This window comes from Eretmochelys imbricata, chromosome 1, assembly GCF_965152235.1.
Source record: "Eretmochelys imbricata isolate rEreImb1 chromosome 1, rEreImb1.hap1, whole genome shotgun sequence".
Taxonomy (NCBI): Eukaryota; Metazoa; Chordata; order Testudines; family Cheloniidae; genus Eretmochelys; species Eretmochelys imbricata.
In genome coordinates this window covers 52090731-52108656 of record NC_135572.1, presented here as the reverse complement: position 1 = coordinate 52108656, position 17926 = coordinate 52090731, and the positions used below count along the sequence as shown (strand labels likewise).

Sequence of the window (17926 nt, the reverse complement as noted above, 5' to 3'; positions counted from 1 at the left end):
TGTTTGTTGGTGTCTTGGTAAGAACCATGTGGCTCAGACCCTCAGATTTTTGATCAGTTCCCTTGTTTGACGTCTAAGTGGTTAATCTCTCCCTTGTCATGGAGAGGTGGAGCTGAGCAGGGAGGTTTAGAAAAAAAAAGGTCAGTTGCTTGGTGAATCTGTGAGCTGTAAACAGGGGCAAGAATCAGGAGTTCTGGAAGGAGTCAAAAACTTCCAAATCTGAGTACAGAGTTTGGAGGTGAAGAAAGGGGAAGCAAGCACTTAGTTCAGTGACTGAGTACCAATGATAGTGTTCCAGCAGGAGTGACTAGTCTGTTACTGCAATAAATGGTGGTTCAGGCAGACTATTTGAAAGGCCCTGGGGCTAGTGTACTTTATAGTCTCATGACTGTGGAGGCACCTCGGGGTCTTTGAGAAGAGGCTTAGAACCATTCCTGAAAACTTAAATACAGCTTACAAGAGTAGTCCCAATGAACTACTTGCATAAGGGACTGATAAATGAAGATCTTAATTAGGATGGGTGTGGAATCAGATCAGTTTGACACTGGATAGAACCCAGGCTTCAAGAAATGGTTGTTTGTGTGTAAAATTGCAGGATATTTTTCTTCCAACCAATAGATCTGTCCTCACTGAACATACAATCAGGTATCAGAACTTAGCCTGCCCAGTAAAAGTACCATTCACTAAAAGAGCTATAAAAGGAAACCAAACCAAACTGGTGAAATTCAGAGCGACCTTGAGGTACTGAACCAGTAAAGCTGATTAGATCACTGCAAAGCCCATGACAGCATGCAAGAACCACAGTAAGGAAAAAAATACCCCATTACATTACAGAGTTTATTTGTAATTAATATTTTATTTATTTTAATTTATTTTGAAAATTCACTACAAACAGAAAATGTTTCTCACTTTACTACTTACAAGTTTTACACAAGAATTTCTTCAGTGATTTAAAGATGAGTGATACACTTCTATTCCTTCCCTAAAAGTTTACCAACATAAAATTCAATTATTTACAAACAACTTCCTTATAAATGGGGCTTTCATGAATTCCTGCCAATTGTATTACACAACTCTGGAGAATCAATGCTGTAAAGTGACATTCCGCTCCATTTTGGGAAATGGCAACAAATTTTACTTTCCTGAATTTTTCTTTTTTTACAGGCATGCCTACCCAGCCTCTTCAGCCTCATAACTAGTTTATGATACACTGAAAATCAAGTTGACTCAATCTGTCTAAGAAAACTGAAATAACGTCAGATACCCCCACACTTGTCCAAAATGGTGTGCATCATATAACCGTTTTACAGAAATCTCAAGAATCAGACAGGAGCAGAATAAATCATGTTGTGAACAAGCTGTGTTCCAGGCTTCATTAGTTATAATTACCCCCAAAATATGCTCAGCAGAATGCACACGTGTCATCTGGGAGTGACACACAATAGAACGGGCAACTTATAAACTCCTCCAAGCACAGAAACAGTCCATAAAACAACTGGCTTGTGCATTTGGATTCATGTGATAACACCTCCTATTGCATAAACCACCAGATGACACAGATGGGGCAAATCCAAACATGCAAACATTTCTTTTGTATAGACACTGGACTTCATTTTAATCCATTCAAGCACAAACTGCACAAAGCTGTGTATGAAACACTACATCTTTGTCCTTTTTATTCCCCAGATTGTTCCACAGTTGCACAAAATATATGCAACATGTATAGTTACTAAATATTTAAAACATAACAATTATTATAAAAAAATTAAGAACAGCTAAATATCCTTACGTGGCAACAAAAACATCCTAAAAAGGAAAACATTTCTAGTATCTATTAAACAGCATACATATTTAATTTAAAAAAATTACCAAAACAGTTAAGGAAAGTACCAAAAAGTAAAGCTAATTGACAATATTCATAAGCAGTGTTTTCTCCTCCTACCCAAAAAAGAAATGGAAGTGAAGAAATATAGACTGGTATATGGTTTTACAATTACTTAAAGTACTATTATGGGGACAAACTTACTAAAACACTGCAACAGTAATTTCATTTTCAAAGCACAACATAATCCAGTTCAAATTTCCCTGCCTGTTTATATATTTATCCACTGCCTTGTGCTCCAGTCTACCTTAGAGACCTCCCATTCCTTATCATCTGGCACATGACTTTTCTCACATACATTTTGGCCACTGTTTGTGTGAAAGTCTTCTCTACAGCTCTTACCATTTCTAGCAGAGGTGGGCAAACTACAGCCAGTGGCTTGGCACTGCTTCAGCGCTCCAGCCAGTGTGCTGGGTCAGGGACAGGGAGGGAGGGCTGCACCACGTGGCTCCCGGAAGCCACGGCATGGCCCTGCTCCACCTCCTACGCGCTCCAATGGGCACCGCAGCGGAGGTGCCTGCGCATGGGGCAGCGTGCAGACCCGCCTGGGCACACTCCGGCTGGGCCACACCATGCCGCTCAGCCCCACTCTGGCTGTGGCGCTGGGTCGAGGGTCGCACCACGCCACCCCCACTCCAGCCAGGGCACAGGAAGAGGAGCCGCACCACACAGCTCCCGGAAGCCATGGCATGGCCCCGCTCCGGCTCCTATGTGCTCCAATGGGAGCTGCCTGCAGATGGGGCAGTGTGCAGACCCACCGGGGCGCACTCTGGACGGGGCGCTGGGTTGGGGCCACACCATGCGGCTTGGGCCCGCTCCAGCTGGGGCACAGGGCGGGGGAACAACACGCACGCACCACGTGGCTCACGGAAGCCGCAACATGGCCCCCCTCCAGCTCCTATGCACGCCAATGGGAGCAGCAGGAGAGGTGCCTGGGGATGGGGCAGCTTGCAGACCCGCCTGGCCGCGCCTCCGCATAGGAGCCAGAGAAGGGACATGCGACTGCTTCCAGGAGCCACTTGAGGTAAGCGCTGCTCGGAGCCTGCACCCCGAGCCTCTCCCCAGGTCCCAACTCCCTGCCCCAGCCCTGATCCCCCTCCCACTCTCCAAACCCCTCGATCCCAGCCTGAAGTACCCATCTGCACCTCAAACTCCTCATCCCCAGCCACACCACAGAACCCGCACTGCAACCCCAATTTTGTGAGCATTCATGGCCCGCCATACAATTTCTATTCCCCGATGTGGCCCTTGGGCCAAAAAGTTTGCCCACCCCTGATTTATAGTATCCTTTTTCAGCATCCCCATCTCATTTACTTTCCAGGTTTATTCCAAAGTCACACTGAACACACATTTGCTTTCTCTCTCGCTTATGTCTCAGTTTCTCTAACCTGTCCCTTTTCCTGTTATTGTTCTTATTACTAAATGCTTCAACAAAACTGTTTACTGTAATTCCCCATATACTGTCCACTGTTTCATAATTTTAATAATGTAAAGATTTTCTAAAAAAAAATTCTTAAATATTTTTACTACAGTAGGTTAACACATTTTCAGAGTATTCGTGACAATTCAGAGATAATTTAATATTCTCATGCAAATACAGTTCACAACACAAATTGATTTTACCGCAAAAGAAATGCGCACATTAAAGAATTTTCCAATAAATTTTAATTGTTTTAATAGAAAGTAAACTAGAAAAATACAAATGTTTATACATATATCTGTGGGTGCACACATTCACTCCTATATACAAATCCATATACACCCCAGTATGCAAATATATGGATATATATATGCACACACTCATATAAAGACATGGGAATGTATGCATGTGTACATACACACACACACAGAAATATATAAATAGATATAGATATTATTTTTGCCTATAGTGTGTTATTCATTCATTCTATAGCACTGTGAACTCATTTCCCCGTAACATAAATTATAAAATTTCAAGACATTTTAGAGATAATTGATATTAATTCTTTCATGTTCATTTCCATTAAGAACATTCAGGTTTACACTGGAAAATTAAGCTCTAAAACTTCAGTTCAAAAAGGTACATATACATATGCTTAACTTTAAGTACATGAGTAGTCCAACTGAATTCAACAACACTACTCAGGTCCTTAAAGTCAGACACTTGCTTAAGTACCTTGCTGATGTGGGTCCTAAATCAGAATCATATGTTTAGAAATGGTCACATGAAATACTTATTAGAGAAATAAGTATTCCCATACCTTTTCATAATATGTAAGCACAATCAAGGTTTATTTAAAATATCTAGGGCTAAATTCTGCCCTCAGTCACATCTGTGCATCAAAGGGGTTATACAGGTATAAACAATGGCAGAGTATTGGCCCTCTATATCCATTTAACAGTACAACTGAAGGGTCAGTTTAAGAACTCATGCACTCATTCTGGCAAACTGCATATTATGTTCACAGCAGAATGGTGTCAATTTCCTACTTTTAAAGCAGCAGAGAAGCATGAACAATTTATAACTATGAGCTTCTATGGCACTATTTGAAATTTTAGCTCTCCCCCCCCTCCTTTTTTTAATAAAAGAAACAGATATTGAAACTCTCCTAGCTAATAATTTCATTCTGACACTTGAGTTTAAAAGGTTAAGTTACTATCTGAAGAAAGGTAATCTGGCTGCCTTCATAGCAGCCTACAAGATCTGCAATCTGCATAGAGAGGGGCATTTGTCATCATTAGCTGAGCAGTGACAGCTGGCACCCAGGGTGTCCCAGATTCAAGGAGTGGCAAAGAAAAGGCACTCTCTTAGTTTAAGTTGCCATTAAGTATAGCATGCTTCATAAGGAGCAAGACTTCCTTTTTGTAATACACCATGATGTAACAACAGTGATACAGCTGCATTTTCTTCAGCACCGGGAATACACTGATATCATACAATCACCAGATGCCTTTAAACAATAAGATACAAGGTTTTAATATGAACGAACATGAAAATGGCTAAATCTTTTTCAAAATTAGGATAGTATGCTTTTCTTCAAAGATGTTTTAGACTGGTTTATAAATTCCATCTACAGGAATAATAAATTATGAATAAAAAACCCAGTTTTCAGAGAGATGTATATAAATGTGTCTTGAAACCACTAATGGCCAGTCACTTAAGTCAGACAGTTTAGAATGTATGAAAAAAAAAATTGGTCTCACACTTGGAGTGAATACAAAGCTGATCGCTTTTATGAATATGTGATCAAGCACCATTTTAATAGCATTATTAGAAACTAAAAACATCTTCTTAGTGTCTATTTAACAACTTGCAACAAGATTTTTATCAAAACGGTTACATGAGATTTTGGAAATATACTCGTGTTTAAGATTATTTTACTCACAAATGTATGGATGTAAGCTCTAAAAGAGAAGTCCAATTCATGCCAGCATCAATAATTAAAGTTATGAAAGCCTAGAGAAAAAGGTACATAAACATTAAATGTTCCTGAACTGATGATTTTTTAAAAGTAAAGCTACATAAAGTAAAACCTACACACTAAAACACCTTAAAAATATCTTTGCAAGAAAAAGAAAATTACAATGCTCTACAGTTTTCTAGGTTTGGCAACATAATCCATAATGCTAGGTTTTGCATTATTATGTAAACTAGTTTTTCACAAATAAAACTAATTTTTGTGTTAATGTAAAATCTATGCAAATACATGCAGTCATTTATCAGGAAAGCTGACAAGCATTCCATATTGGAGAGGGAAAACAAAACTGCCTCAAGAATAGAGGCAATTAATTATTTCTGTATTTTCTCTTCCTCTGTCTTGAGGCACAAAAGTTATCCATCCAGTTAAAACAGCAAATGAAATAAAGAGATTTTTTATATTTAAAACACATATGGCTTTTGCCTGCAATACTGATCACCACAAGGTCTACAGATGCCCGTGGCTAAATTGTACACTGGCAGATGCACACAGGGGAGAACTGTGCTAATGCAGCGTGGTGAGCAAAACAAATGAAGTACTGAATTTTCTGGAAAAAAAAAAACTTTTTTTTCCATTGAGATATGCAGTTTGCCTACCAAGTGTAGATTAAGTTAGCAATAAATTTAACCTGAAAAACACTCTCTTAGTCTAGTACACCAAAACAGCTAAAAGAAACCTAGCAAAAAAGTGTGTGTGAAATGAAATAAAATACACATACACACACCAGTTGTAAGGAAGGTACAGTCTCTACGTAATGAGTTTGCCAAGATAAACAGTTATGCAGTTTTATTCTCACAATTAAAGACTAATAACACATAATGAACACACTCAAAGAATACAATGAGACAACTGTTGTCGTACATATTTGCCGTTATTTTTACTTATTTGAGGAGCAATCTCTTGAGGTGCTGTTGAAAATTGCAAGCATTAAGGCACAATCTAGCTGATGTGATATTACTTACATACACTTCCTAGTGCCAATAAGAATTCTGTATTTATTAGCTGTTTCCTTTTACAAGTTTATTAAAAAAACATGCACGGGTCAAAGTTAGTCTTTCTATACCTGAGAAATTACTTGCACAAGAGAACAAAAAAGCATGGATGGTAAAACATTTACTGGAAATTACTCAGAATCATTTAGACTGCCATAATTTTGCTCCTAATAGGCCTGTAAACATGCATAACATTAAAATTACTGTTGCAATTACCAAGCAAAAACTTCAGTAAAGACTGTTATTTACATTTTATTTTTGTTTAATGAGAAAAAAATGTACGAGTACCCATGCCACATTACATAAGAGAAGCAAATTCAACCCAAAAATTAGTTTTAAGAAATGAGATTCAATTAATAAGTGTTTCTCTTTTAATTTGTATAAATTAATTTTTTTAGATCAACTGAAAATATTATGTTTCTGAAAAACAAGGAAGCAACATTAACATCCACACCGACAAAAGAGAAAAAATTACTTCACAATGTGTGAGTATAAACAAAAGATAAAAATGTAAAACAATAAAAGTAATATTCACAGCACCATTTAAATCTTAATGAGATGGTTATTTTTGTTTGTTTGTTTAGTTTATGAAGAAAATTTTGTCAGTACTATCTTTTTCTTACTTTGGAATGTACTAATACATTATACTACTATTGTACATTCATACTAATATAGCCTACTTTTTTTTCCAGTAACAAAGTGCAGAAATTTCTGTAGCTGGGTAATACCACACACTTCAAGAACTGTATGTTTAATTTCTGAATTAATAGCATACATTTTACCTCTACATAAATTCTCATCTTTGTTATTTTTGGTGATGTTTAGATTTGTCGTCGTGTGTGATGAAATATCATGGATTGTGTCTTGCCACAAAAGGCCTGATTTGGTAGACCTCACTCCAGTACCGTGCTGACAATGGACATGGGGATTTCTAGTACTCCAGTTAAAATTCCACTCCCAATTTTAAAGAAGGGTTGGAGTAATTTCACTGCTCCTAATAGAATTTACCTCCTCTCCAAATACTAAATCATACCTTCTAGAGAGACTTTTACTCCACTAGTTCAGAAGTAATTGCGGGTTTGTTTTGTTTTGGGGTTATTTTGCCTTCAGAACGCAGCAGATTACAAGTGTCAGGTATTTTCTAATGAAACCTTTAACCTCATAGCTATTCAAATTACATAAACTGTTATACAACCAATATACTCAGCATATTTTTCAGGAACAGAGTATACATGTTTCCAACAATCACATCAAGTTGTTCATATCTATGTTTGTCAAGAGGCGCTGCTTCTTTTTAATTTGTGTTTATGAAACCACACCCCTCAATCCTATTTGTGACAGTGTGTGCATGCATGCGCACACACACACTCACGTCCTCTAGTACATGGGGCTTATGACAGGCTAAGGAAGAAATTTTGTGGGAGCATCTTGCTAAAACATGGGCAACATGGCACTGTCTTTTTTAGGCAAAACTCCTCAATGACATCGTTAGAGATTAATTACATCAACGGGAGTTCTTCTTGAGAAAGGAGAGGACTGGGCACAACATACTTTTTCCACAACAATGATCACATATGAATGTAAAAGCTTTTCAAGACAAATATAAGACACAGGTAAATTTTTAGATATGGTGCATTTCATATTTTATGTGGAATTAACTCTCAAAAATTATTCCACTTAAGCACGGAATTCTGTGTGGGATCAAGGCCTAACTGTAAAGCTTGAGAAGGCCCATTGGATTTCAATGAGAATAATCATATATTGACTGTTAAGCAAGTGTGTGTGCAGAATCAGGGTCTTTCTAAGGTTCAATTAAACGTATTTATCATTCATGACCAATTCACTCAGCCATCTGCATCCACATTATTCTGGAGGAAAAAACTGTGGAAGCTATACACTAAATTCTACAATGAATTACCAGTTTCTCAAGGCTATACTAAAATATGTAAAGCATGTATTCTTATGCCTAAATCTAGATTAAGTGACATGCACAGATGGTTACCATACTTGACCTCCATAATGCAAGGTGAGGGAGAACAGGTTGGTTCTCCAGGTAGAATGACTTGGTATGCACATATTATTGATGGCATTAAAAATATCAATGAACACAGGCTATGAAAAAATGTATGTGAAGAGATAAAGCACTAATAGCCGTTCTGTCTGATTTTTAGGGATGTTGAGCACCTGCAGTTTCCATTGGCCTCTACACAGGAGTTGCAGATTCTTAGCACCTAAGAAAAATAAGTCATTTATGTTTGCTAGCCAATGTAAAAACTATTTTACAAAATACCTATGACAAGGTATTTATGTTCCTGTAACACTGTTCTCTTATTTGGGTTAGACTAATAGATGTTGAGCAAACCACAGAAGGTGAATACACAAGCAGAGTAATGTCATAATTTACACAAATATACATCTTTAAATGTTACTGCACTTTGGTTTTGATTTACTTACATTCTCTACTCCTTTGGTCCTTCCATCACACAGTAAATTTCAGAAATATAAGTTATCAAGAGGAAAGGTTATTTTAGACATGCAGTCATTGGAAGCTGCTCATCCAACACATACAGCTTTATTCTCAAGGTCAGTGTTGAATTCTTTCAGTTGCTTAATCATATACAGCATGAAACAGTAATGAGAATTCTGCAGTGTTGGATGACCCACTACAGATGTAGTAGATTAAAAGGCGCTAATCCCTACTGATTCCATATTCCTCCCTGGGTTCAGCAGAAAAGAGCATTCTTAAAGTAGGAAACCTTTAAAAAAAAATCAGTGTTGGATTACTTAAATAAAATCCTGTGTATGAGAAATGTCTGGTTTTGATGAAGCTGATATAGAAGTGAACCAAATGAATAATACAATGCATTTCTCCTGTATGAAAGTTTCTGCAGTTTCCAGCAAAAAGTGCAATTTGCAGTTGTGCAAAATGTGTGTTTGCTCTTGAAATGTAAAATGATAGAGAAAACAAATTAATAGTTGTTTTTACATAAGAACATACAAAACAGGGACATTTTAAATTAAAAAAAAATTCGGTACTTTCCAGGATGACAAAGTCCAATACTGACACGTGATAATTTATATTAATTTTTAATATTTATTTTTAGTGAGGGGACTAATCCATCAAATTGTGCAATTAAGATTCTTTAGCAGTCACATTTGTAATAACTTATACTGTAAACATCTGAATCTGATTATTTTTCATCTCAAAAGATAATTATAAGGCTCTGCACAAAACTGCATACCATTTAATATAATCAAAGAAAATATTTTTAAAATTATAAATAAGTATTCATTCATTCATATATAAAACTTATTTGCTATATAATGAGTATTAATGTCACTAACATGAAACTTTTGGGGGAAACTGTATGAACTTCTTTACTTTTTAAATTTACTCTTGTTTTATTAATTCCTATGTTTGAAAAAGAAGTCAACAGTAAATAAATAAATAAAAAATAAAGTACCTTCAAGTTATATTACAAGAAAAGATTCTTCCTATCTGCTTTTATATAAAATGGCATCTAAAGCAAACCCTCTAAAAATGTGTGTCCAATTTCTCTAGTGTCAAAACATAAATGTATTGTGGCTGGCAGGATGATACAGATAAAATAGCCAGAGTGCACTAAAAAAAAAAAATTAAGATCCAAGAAATCAGATATGTTCAATCAGCCTTCAAACCTTCTCCAGCAGCAGGGATAAATAATTTAATAAACTCAACTTCATATTCTTTTTCTTTCTCTAACACAATAAACAGATATTAAAAAAAATAAAATTTTACATTCATGAATAGTTGTGTGTAGAATCACAACTATTATATAAGAAGAGATACAAAGAAATATCAATATAAGCACTTAACATATGTGCTTATATATTCTAGCTAACTTATACTTTCTTTCCACATGAAAGAACAGTATTGCTTAAATTTATGATCTGGCAACTGAAATTTTCAAATTAGGTTTACTGAAACACAGAATCCCTGTATTCGCACATTTTTCAACACAATTGGGCTTTTTGGCTAATAAGACGACTGCTTAAGCAACACATTTTGAAATGACTAAATGTAAAATGTGTTTCCGGCAGATGTGGTAGCAGTGGGTAGACCTAAATAATTAGGAAAAAATACCTAGAAAACAGTAATTTGGGAAAACTTACCTCTCTCTATTTCATAGGCCTCCAACTCCTAACATCACAAATGATCAATCATCATTTTAATGAGATGATTTTAATCTCACTCTTCCAGTATAAATCATTATCTCTAAACATGAAACTGAATGACAGAAAAACCCACTCTATAGTTTTATAATTTACTAAAACCACAGCATTTTAAATATAGGATTGCAAAGTGAACAAACTCAGATAAATGCTCAGAAAACATTCCTAAAATGAACAGATTTTACCATGCCAACAATTAAAGGGTTCATTCCTTCATTCATGGATAAAACTTTAAACGGGTGCAATGAAATTAATGGCAGGCTTTAATAATAAATGCAACATATGTAACATTAAATTTTATATTTTTGCATATTTGCATTAATCATCAAAATGTAACAACTAAACATAATTATCTACATTGCTCACTTGCTTTTAGGTAAACCTTTACATTTTATTCTAAAGCTTTTGATTCAGGAAAGATACAACCTTAATTTTCTATTTTAACATATTGTACTAATAAATAATTAGCAAATTAGCACACCCGCTGAAAGTTCAAGAAATTATTTTGTTTTTAGAAATAGCAAAAATCTCTCTCTCTCTCTAAAATACAACTTTAATGTAACTGAAAATTAGTTGGCAGACGAACTAAATTAAATGTAAGGACTTTGGAGTATGTGTCATCTCCCCAGAAAGCAGCAGTTACCATGACAAGGATGGAGGAAAACACATGCCTTTGTCTGAAGTTCCAGAGTAGCAGCCGTATTAGTCTGTATTCCCAAAAAGAACAGGAGTACTTGTGGCACCTTAGAGACTAACAAATTTATGTAAGCATAAGCTTTCGTGAACTACAGCTCAAATTTGTTAGTCTCTTAGGTGCCACAAGTACTCCTGTTCTTTTTGTCTGAAGAGTTTCACTTTCGGTTTTAAACAACGATGCTGTCTAAACTCCACCGGAAGGATTTATTTTTCAGTTGTGTGGAAACAGAGGCAAACAAAAACGAAGTTAATTATTTTTACATTTTCAATGTCTAAAGGAAGCCACGGTGCCCCACGCCGCCTAGGACTAATATTTTGGGGCAGCCACTTAGTAACAGTGATAAGGTATCTGCCTGTGTCCTTTTGTGCTGGTTATTGTCAGATCCAGATGCCCAATGGGGGAACGAGATGGAGTTAGAAAACAATTCAGCAAGTTCATTTTTCTTACTAAGGAAACCTCCGGGAGCTGACTTCACTTTGTCGGAATAGGTCGACTTGGCCTACAAATTTCCCTGCAGCTTCGCACCGGGCTTTCTTCCCCGCAAGTACCAGATTCAGTTAAAGAGCACTCAAATGCACCCAAAACGCCTACCTAAGGTTTCACTTAGGACCCGTTCCCCCTCCGATTCAAGTCAGATTGGCCAACGTCCTCAACGGAGCTGGATCGGGCCTTTGGAAGCAATTAGGGGCGTCTGGGACTCTCCCCCATCCCCAAGCATGCCTGCGCCTGTTCCCGCTGCGGCCTCTGTTCACAAGAAGCTCTCCTGGGACCCGATGGGGGCTTGACCTGAGCAAGGTGGGTAGGATGGGGTCCTCCATCCGCGCAGCCGGCTCCACCTGGCCACATGTGGGTTGTCGAGGCAATACACGTGGGGGTGGCGATCGCGGCACACGCGTTACCCTTCCTGTGCCCAAGGACCTCGGGGCGGCTTCTTGGTAGAGCGGGGTGTTCTCTCGCTCCTCTCGCCCACGCACACAGCTGCGAGTGACACGGGCGCCTGGAAGCTGGAGCGGCACGGATTAGTGGAGGGGCTAGTAGCGCTGCGGGCAGAGGCGAAGACGCGGCCACCGCCCCCAGGATGCGAAAAGGGGGGAACTAAAGATAATCGCAGCAGGCGACAGCGATGATCAGAAAGCATCTTCTGCCCCCTGAATTAGGAGAGGGCATGTACAGGGGTGTGGGCAGGGCAGAGGGGCGACCGCGCGTGTGGAGACGAGGAGCGATGCGCTGGTTTGTGATGTGGGGGATGAACGCGGGCAGCTGAACGCCCCACTCCCGGGGCTGCAGCCGGCGGCAGCTCCGCTCCCGCCTCCTCCTTGCAGAAGGAGCTGCGCGCCCCGCCTGCCCAGGCCAACGAGCCGCAGCAGCGTCGGGGTCTCGGACCCGGGAGCGTGGCCTCTTGGGGATTTCTGATTTTCAAAGCGCAGTTGTTGAGAGAGCACCGGGCCAAAGCATTTTGCTCCCAAGCTATATGGCTAAATCTGGAAATAATACCCAGCCCGTTCAGCAGAGGGTCAGAGCCTGTCTGCTCACCAGCCTGGTTTTCGTCCCCTGGACATGACACTTTGGATGAAGCGAAGAAAGCTAAAGACTATGGAAAGTAGCTATTCCTTATAAAAAAATACCAAGAACGTGCTGCGGGCACATTAGGATGCGATTGAGGAGGGGAAAGCTCCTTAAGGGTGAGCTGATGTCTGCAGTTCCTGGGTTAGGAGTCTAAAGACAACCCCGGTTTCATTTTATTCATGAGTAGAAAGTTACAGACGCCCATCAAATTCTTCATGTGGATCAACAGTCCCCGAAATACAGGAGCGTCTGCACTAACGCTACGTCGAGCAAGCAAAGCACAAAATAAACTCTTCCACACCTTGAATGTTGCCGCATTAATAGGCTAGTGACAGGAAAACGTTAATGGCATAAGACATCCCTGTGCAAGCCGATAGATGTTTCTCAGAAAATAATTTCAAGGGACAGTAAATTTAAAAATTAAGAATCTGAGTCATAAATTAAAATTTCTTAAAGACACTAGAGGAAAAAGCGCGTGCTATGGATATAAATCACGTTTATTCTTAAACAAAGCACGGAAGATGCTGCGAAATATGTTTGTCGTACCAATCTTTGCAAACAGGAGGACCGATTACTGACACTTAAGATACTAAAGAAGAAATTTGTTTAATTATATATCACACACACGAAAATCCAAACTGTCAGATTAGTTGTCTGCCAGCATGTCTGCACTCGCTAATGTCCCTCCCGTGTGCACATTTATTAAAACACAGCTTGCAAATAGAGTTCACATTAAAATAAACTGTCCAGATAAGGAGATTAATAGATATTTATTTTGCAACGATGTCCTGAAAGGCATCTGAACATATATGGCGTTGCAATATCTTGGTGACATATACCGAATATAAAAATGAAGCTAAGCACTAGCAAATAAGATTTACACTAAGTATCTGCTGCTTCTGAGACTGAATATGAAAATAAACTGTTAGATGCGTTTAGCAAATGGTATTTCCTTCATACGTTACAAATATATATATTAAAAAACAGGCAGAGAGAATGCAATATCTGCGTAACCTTAAAATCGATTATACCTCGTCAGAACATGCTTTAAAACAATTTAATTAGCGGATGCTGTGTAATATTTTATTCCTGCAAACATTACATTGCCGAGAATCTATGGCCTTATACTCTGGCCAGTTCATGAGGGGAAAACTTCTGACCTGCAATTACAGACAACTTATCAGGAGAAAGGCACACCATGATTTGACGCCAAGAGCGAGTTAGTGAATTTACGTATCTGTTCTTTAAAGAGTGAATCCCCGTATATAGCTCAGTAGTTGATGGCTCTCCATTAATACACCTGCATTCACATTTCAGCCTTAAGGAGACAAACAGGGATTTAGTGCAGAACACCACAGTTTTGCCAAGTCCTTTCAAAACATCAGTACGCTTCAAATTACACCAAAAGCCGAGAGATTCTTCTTGATTTCCAAATATATAGGTGGCCTGGATGCTTTTCTGCCAGCAGCCGCCTACCTTTAGTTTGTGTATACATATATACGTGTATATATAGCCAAGAGACGGATTAATTAGCCGGGTTTGAGCTGAAGGAGGCTGCAGTGACGAGACCAGTGGCGATTGGCCGCCCGCCTGCCTGGCCCTGCCTTTATAATTTCCACACGAGAGCATCTGGGCTCTTATACTAACCAACAGCCAGCTTCTCCTGACACATACACACACACAACACACCGACACCCAGCACTTTTCCCACCATCTGATTAACAACCCTGCACACACACACACACACACACACACACACACACAGTGATTACTACAGGAAAACATAAATACATACGAAGAGGGTTTGTTATTTTGACTACTGGAAGCCTTGCTGTGTCTCAGTTCAACTTTTGTTTTTATTGCTGCTGGGGAATTGCCGATCTCAAGGCTTTGCTCTCACTCAATGATCCTTTAAAAAAAGAAAGGAAAGGAAAGAAAAATATCGCTCCCCCCTTCGAGACGGCTGCTCTGAAAAGGCAGGAAGAGAGCATCTGAGCAGCAGTTGCCACAGCGTATTTTGAAAGACATTTGTTACGTTTCAGAGCGCTGCAGCCTGTTTCCCCTCTGAAGTTGGCTCCAGCCTTAGCAGCCGCATTGGATCCCACAGCCTATTGCGAGACTCCGGTATACAATCCGGATCTCTGCCCCAATATGATCGCGGCCCAGGCCAAGCTGGTGTATCATCTGAATAAATACTACAACGAGAAATGCCAAGCCAGGAAAGCCGCCATCGCCAAAACTATCCGAGAAGTCTGCAAAGTGGTTTCGGACGTACTAAAGGAAGTGGAGGTGCAGGAGCCCCGGTTCATCAGCTCTTTGAACGAGATGGACAACCGCTATGAGGGCCTGGAGGTCATTTCTCCCACTGAGTTTGAAGTGGTCCTTTATCTGAACCAAATGGGAGTTTTCAACTTCGTGGACGACGGCTCTTTGCCGGGCTGCGCCGTGTTAAAGTTAAGCGATGGGCGCAAGAGGAGCATGTCCCTTTGGGTGGAGTTCATCACGGCTTCTGGTTATCTTTCTGCTCGCAAAATCCGGTCCAGATTTCAGACTCTGGTGGCCCAAGCCGTGGATAAATGCAGTTACAGAGATGTGGTAAAGATGGTGGCTGACACGAGTGAAGTGAAACTGAGAATCAGAGATAGATATGTCGTGCAGATCACTCCAGCTTTTAAATGCACAGGGATCTGGCCAAGGAGTGCTGCCCACTGGCCACTTCCCCACATCCCCTGGCCGGGACCCAACAGGGTAGCAGAGGTCAAAGCTGAAGGATTCAACCTTTTATCCAAGGAGTGTCACTCTCTAGCAGGCAAGCAGAGTTCAGCCGAGAGTGATGCCTGGGTGTTGCAGTTCGCAGAAGCGGAGAACAGACTGCAGATGGGCGGCTGCAGAAAGAAATGCCTCTCTATTCTCAAAACCTTACGGGATCGTCATCTGGAACTGCCGGGCCAGCCCCTGAATAATTATCACATGAAGACTCTGGTTTCATACGAGTGTGAAAAGCATCCCCGGGAATCGGACTGGGACGAGTCTTGTCTGGGCGACCGGCTCAACGGGATTTTACTGCAACTCATCTCCTGCCTTCAGTGCAGGAGGTGCCCACATTACTTCTTGCCCAACTTAGACCTGTTTCAGGGAAAACCTCATTCAGCCCTGGAAAATGCAGCCAAACAAACTTGGCGACTGGCTAGGGAAATACTCACCAACCCGAAAAGTTTGGAAAAACTTTAGAGGACAATTAAAATATGGGCCTAACTGATCAGTCTTCTTATTTTCAGATAAAGTTTAAACTTCCTGTTCGAAAAGTCAAATATTTCCACTTGAGAATGCTAATAATATTCTCTTTAAAAGGAATATTGCTTAGGCTCCTCACACACACTCACAACAGCAAACACTATGACATATCTTCATCACAGTTTTGAAATTCCCCCTGAAAAATGTATCTTAACACCCGGAAACAAATTCGGCTGTAATTTAACATGATTGTGACCATTCTGCCTAGAAACGGCACCAATGGATTATAACAAACCCCAGTATTTTTGTGTAAATCCCTCTGTGAGTAAAAGCTATTTGGATATGCCATCTGAACAAAACCCTAATGTACATTTTAATTTGTATCAAATATTGTGATCGCACATTGTCTTTGAAATTGTGGATGTTGGTGTTTTGTGATTTGGTGAACAGAAGTTAAATTGCCATTTCGGATACTTCAGGACATTTTCTGCTAAAGAAGATACCATTTAAAAAGGTAGATTTTATCATGGTACTTTTGTTAATTGTCTTTTGAAGTGTCTGAACTTAAAAGTTTACATTTTTCGTTTCATATATATTGCTTGTTCTATTTCTAACATTCCATAAATATACTTGAAATGTTATTTAAATATATTCAAAAGAAATTTGGATTCTGCTTATATAATAACGCTTGAATATTGGAATTATATATTTGAAAAATGCACTTGAAATACACTGGATAATGACTTTTTGTGATTTAGATTTTAATTTCTGTTGCTGATTTTATTTAATTACAAGCTAATAAATGAAGTAAAATAAATATTGTTAAGCGTTTCAAAACTGGATCAAGTTTTCTATTTGAAAATATGGCCAATGTAATGTTTTGCAAATCATAAGGGAGCAGCCCTTTTCCTACTGACTAGTTTTGTAGGAGAAGAAAATATTGGTGTATTATATGCACCACAAATTCGTGTGGTAATTAACAGAGCAACACTTTCTTCAGGCATCAGAAAATAAATTTACTTTTGAAAGATTCGCTATACCAGGTTAATGTTTCTGCATGGTTTTGAACAGTACTGAGGAAACAAAACACAGCACTGAAGGAGAGGCTACTGAATGAGCAATGAGTCTGATTCCTGACAAAAATCAATATTTTGGAGCAAGTAGTAATAAAGAAGAAAGCAAAATTTACAGGTGAAGAGGTCAAGCCAGTAGCAATAAAATGAAGAACAATATAACTTCCGACCTACAGATCCACTATGGATGTAACAAGATTGCAAGTTGCATCTGTAGAAATCAACTCCCTGTGTTCAAAGGGCATTCAAAGAGAATAGCATGTGCACATCCATAAAACTGTAAGTGATCACAAACTATCTGTTCATACTCCAACATATGATTATTCAGAACGTATATTTCCTTAAAATATTTTAAGATTAAAATGCAAAATAATATACACCCAAAATAACAACGTATATCATTTATTTAGTAACTTAATAGTCAACAAGTGCTGAACTAAGCAAATTGCCTATATAATAATGTCCAGTTGAAAGAACTCATAGTGGGTGGGTATTTGTGATACCATTACAATGGCTATTGTGCAAGAATCTTTTTTATTTAATGCTACGAGCATGTTCTGAATGTCAGACATTATTCCTCAATAGAAAACCTGCTTTATTAAAACACACCTTTTCAAAAGCGATAACTGCGTTTTTAAAAAGTTATCACTGAAAAGCATTTACAGTGAAGGTCTTTTTACAAGAAACAATATTGGAGTGACTTTTAAAAGTATCTCCTGTATTTTTCTCCCCTACTTAAGAAACTTGTAAAATTGTTTTGTGAATGTATAGAGAATAAAACAATAATAAGAAGAATAAACTACATGTCAGAA

At 38.7% G+C, this 17926-nt stretch overlaps 2 protein-coding genes across 6 annotated transcripts in view; one reads left to right on the top strand and one right to left on the bottom strand.

The window, feature by feature from the left end:
• The window catches only part of NBEA (neurobeachin), an 843583-nt gene that overhangs the window by 214503 nt on the left and 611154 nt on the right, over positions 1-17926 (bottom strand). The window lies entirely within an intron of this gene.
• Positions 14959-16038, top strand: MAB21L1 (mab-21 like 1). The gene has a single exon (XM_077806416.1). The coding sequence runs from the start codon at positions 14959-14961 to the stop codon at positions 16036-16038; it is 1080 nt and encodes a 359-aa protein (XP_077662542.1).

What these genes read in the sequence shown, in the direction of transcription:
- MAB21L1 (XM_077806416.1), top strand. Translation starts at nt 14,959, where the DNA reads ATGATCGCGGCCCAGGCCAAGCTGGTGTATCATCTGAATAAATACTAC.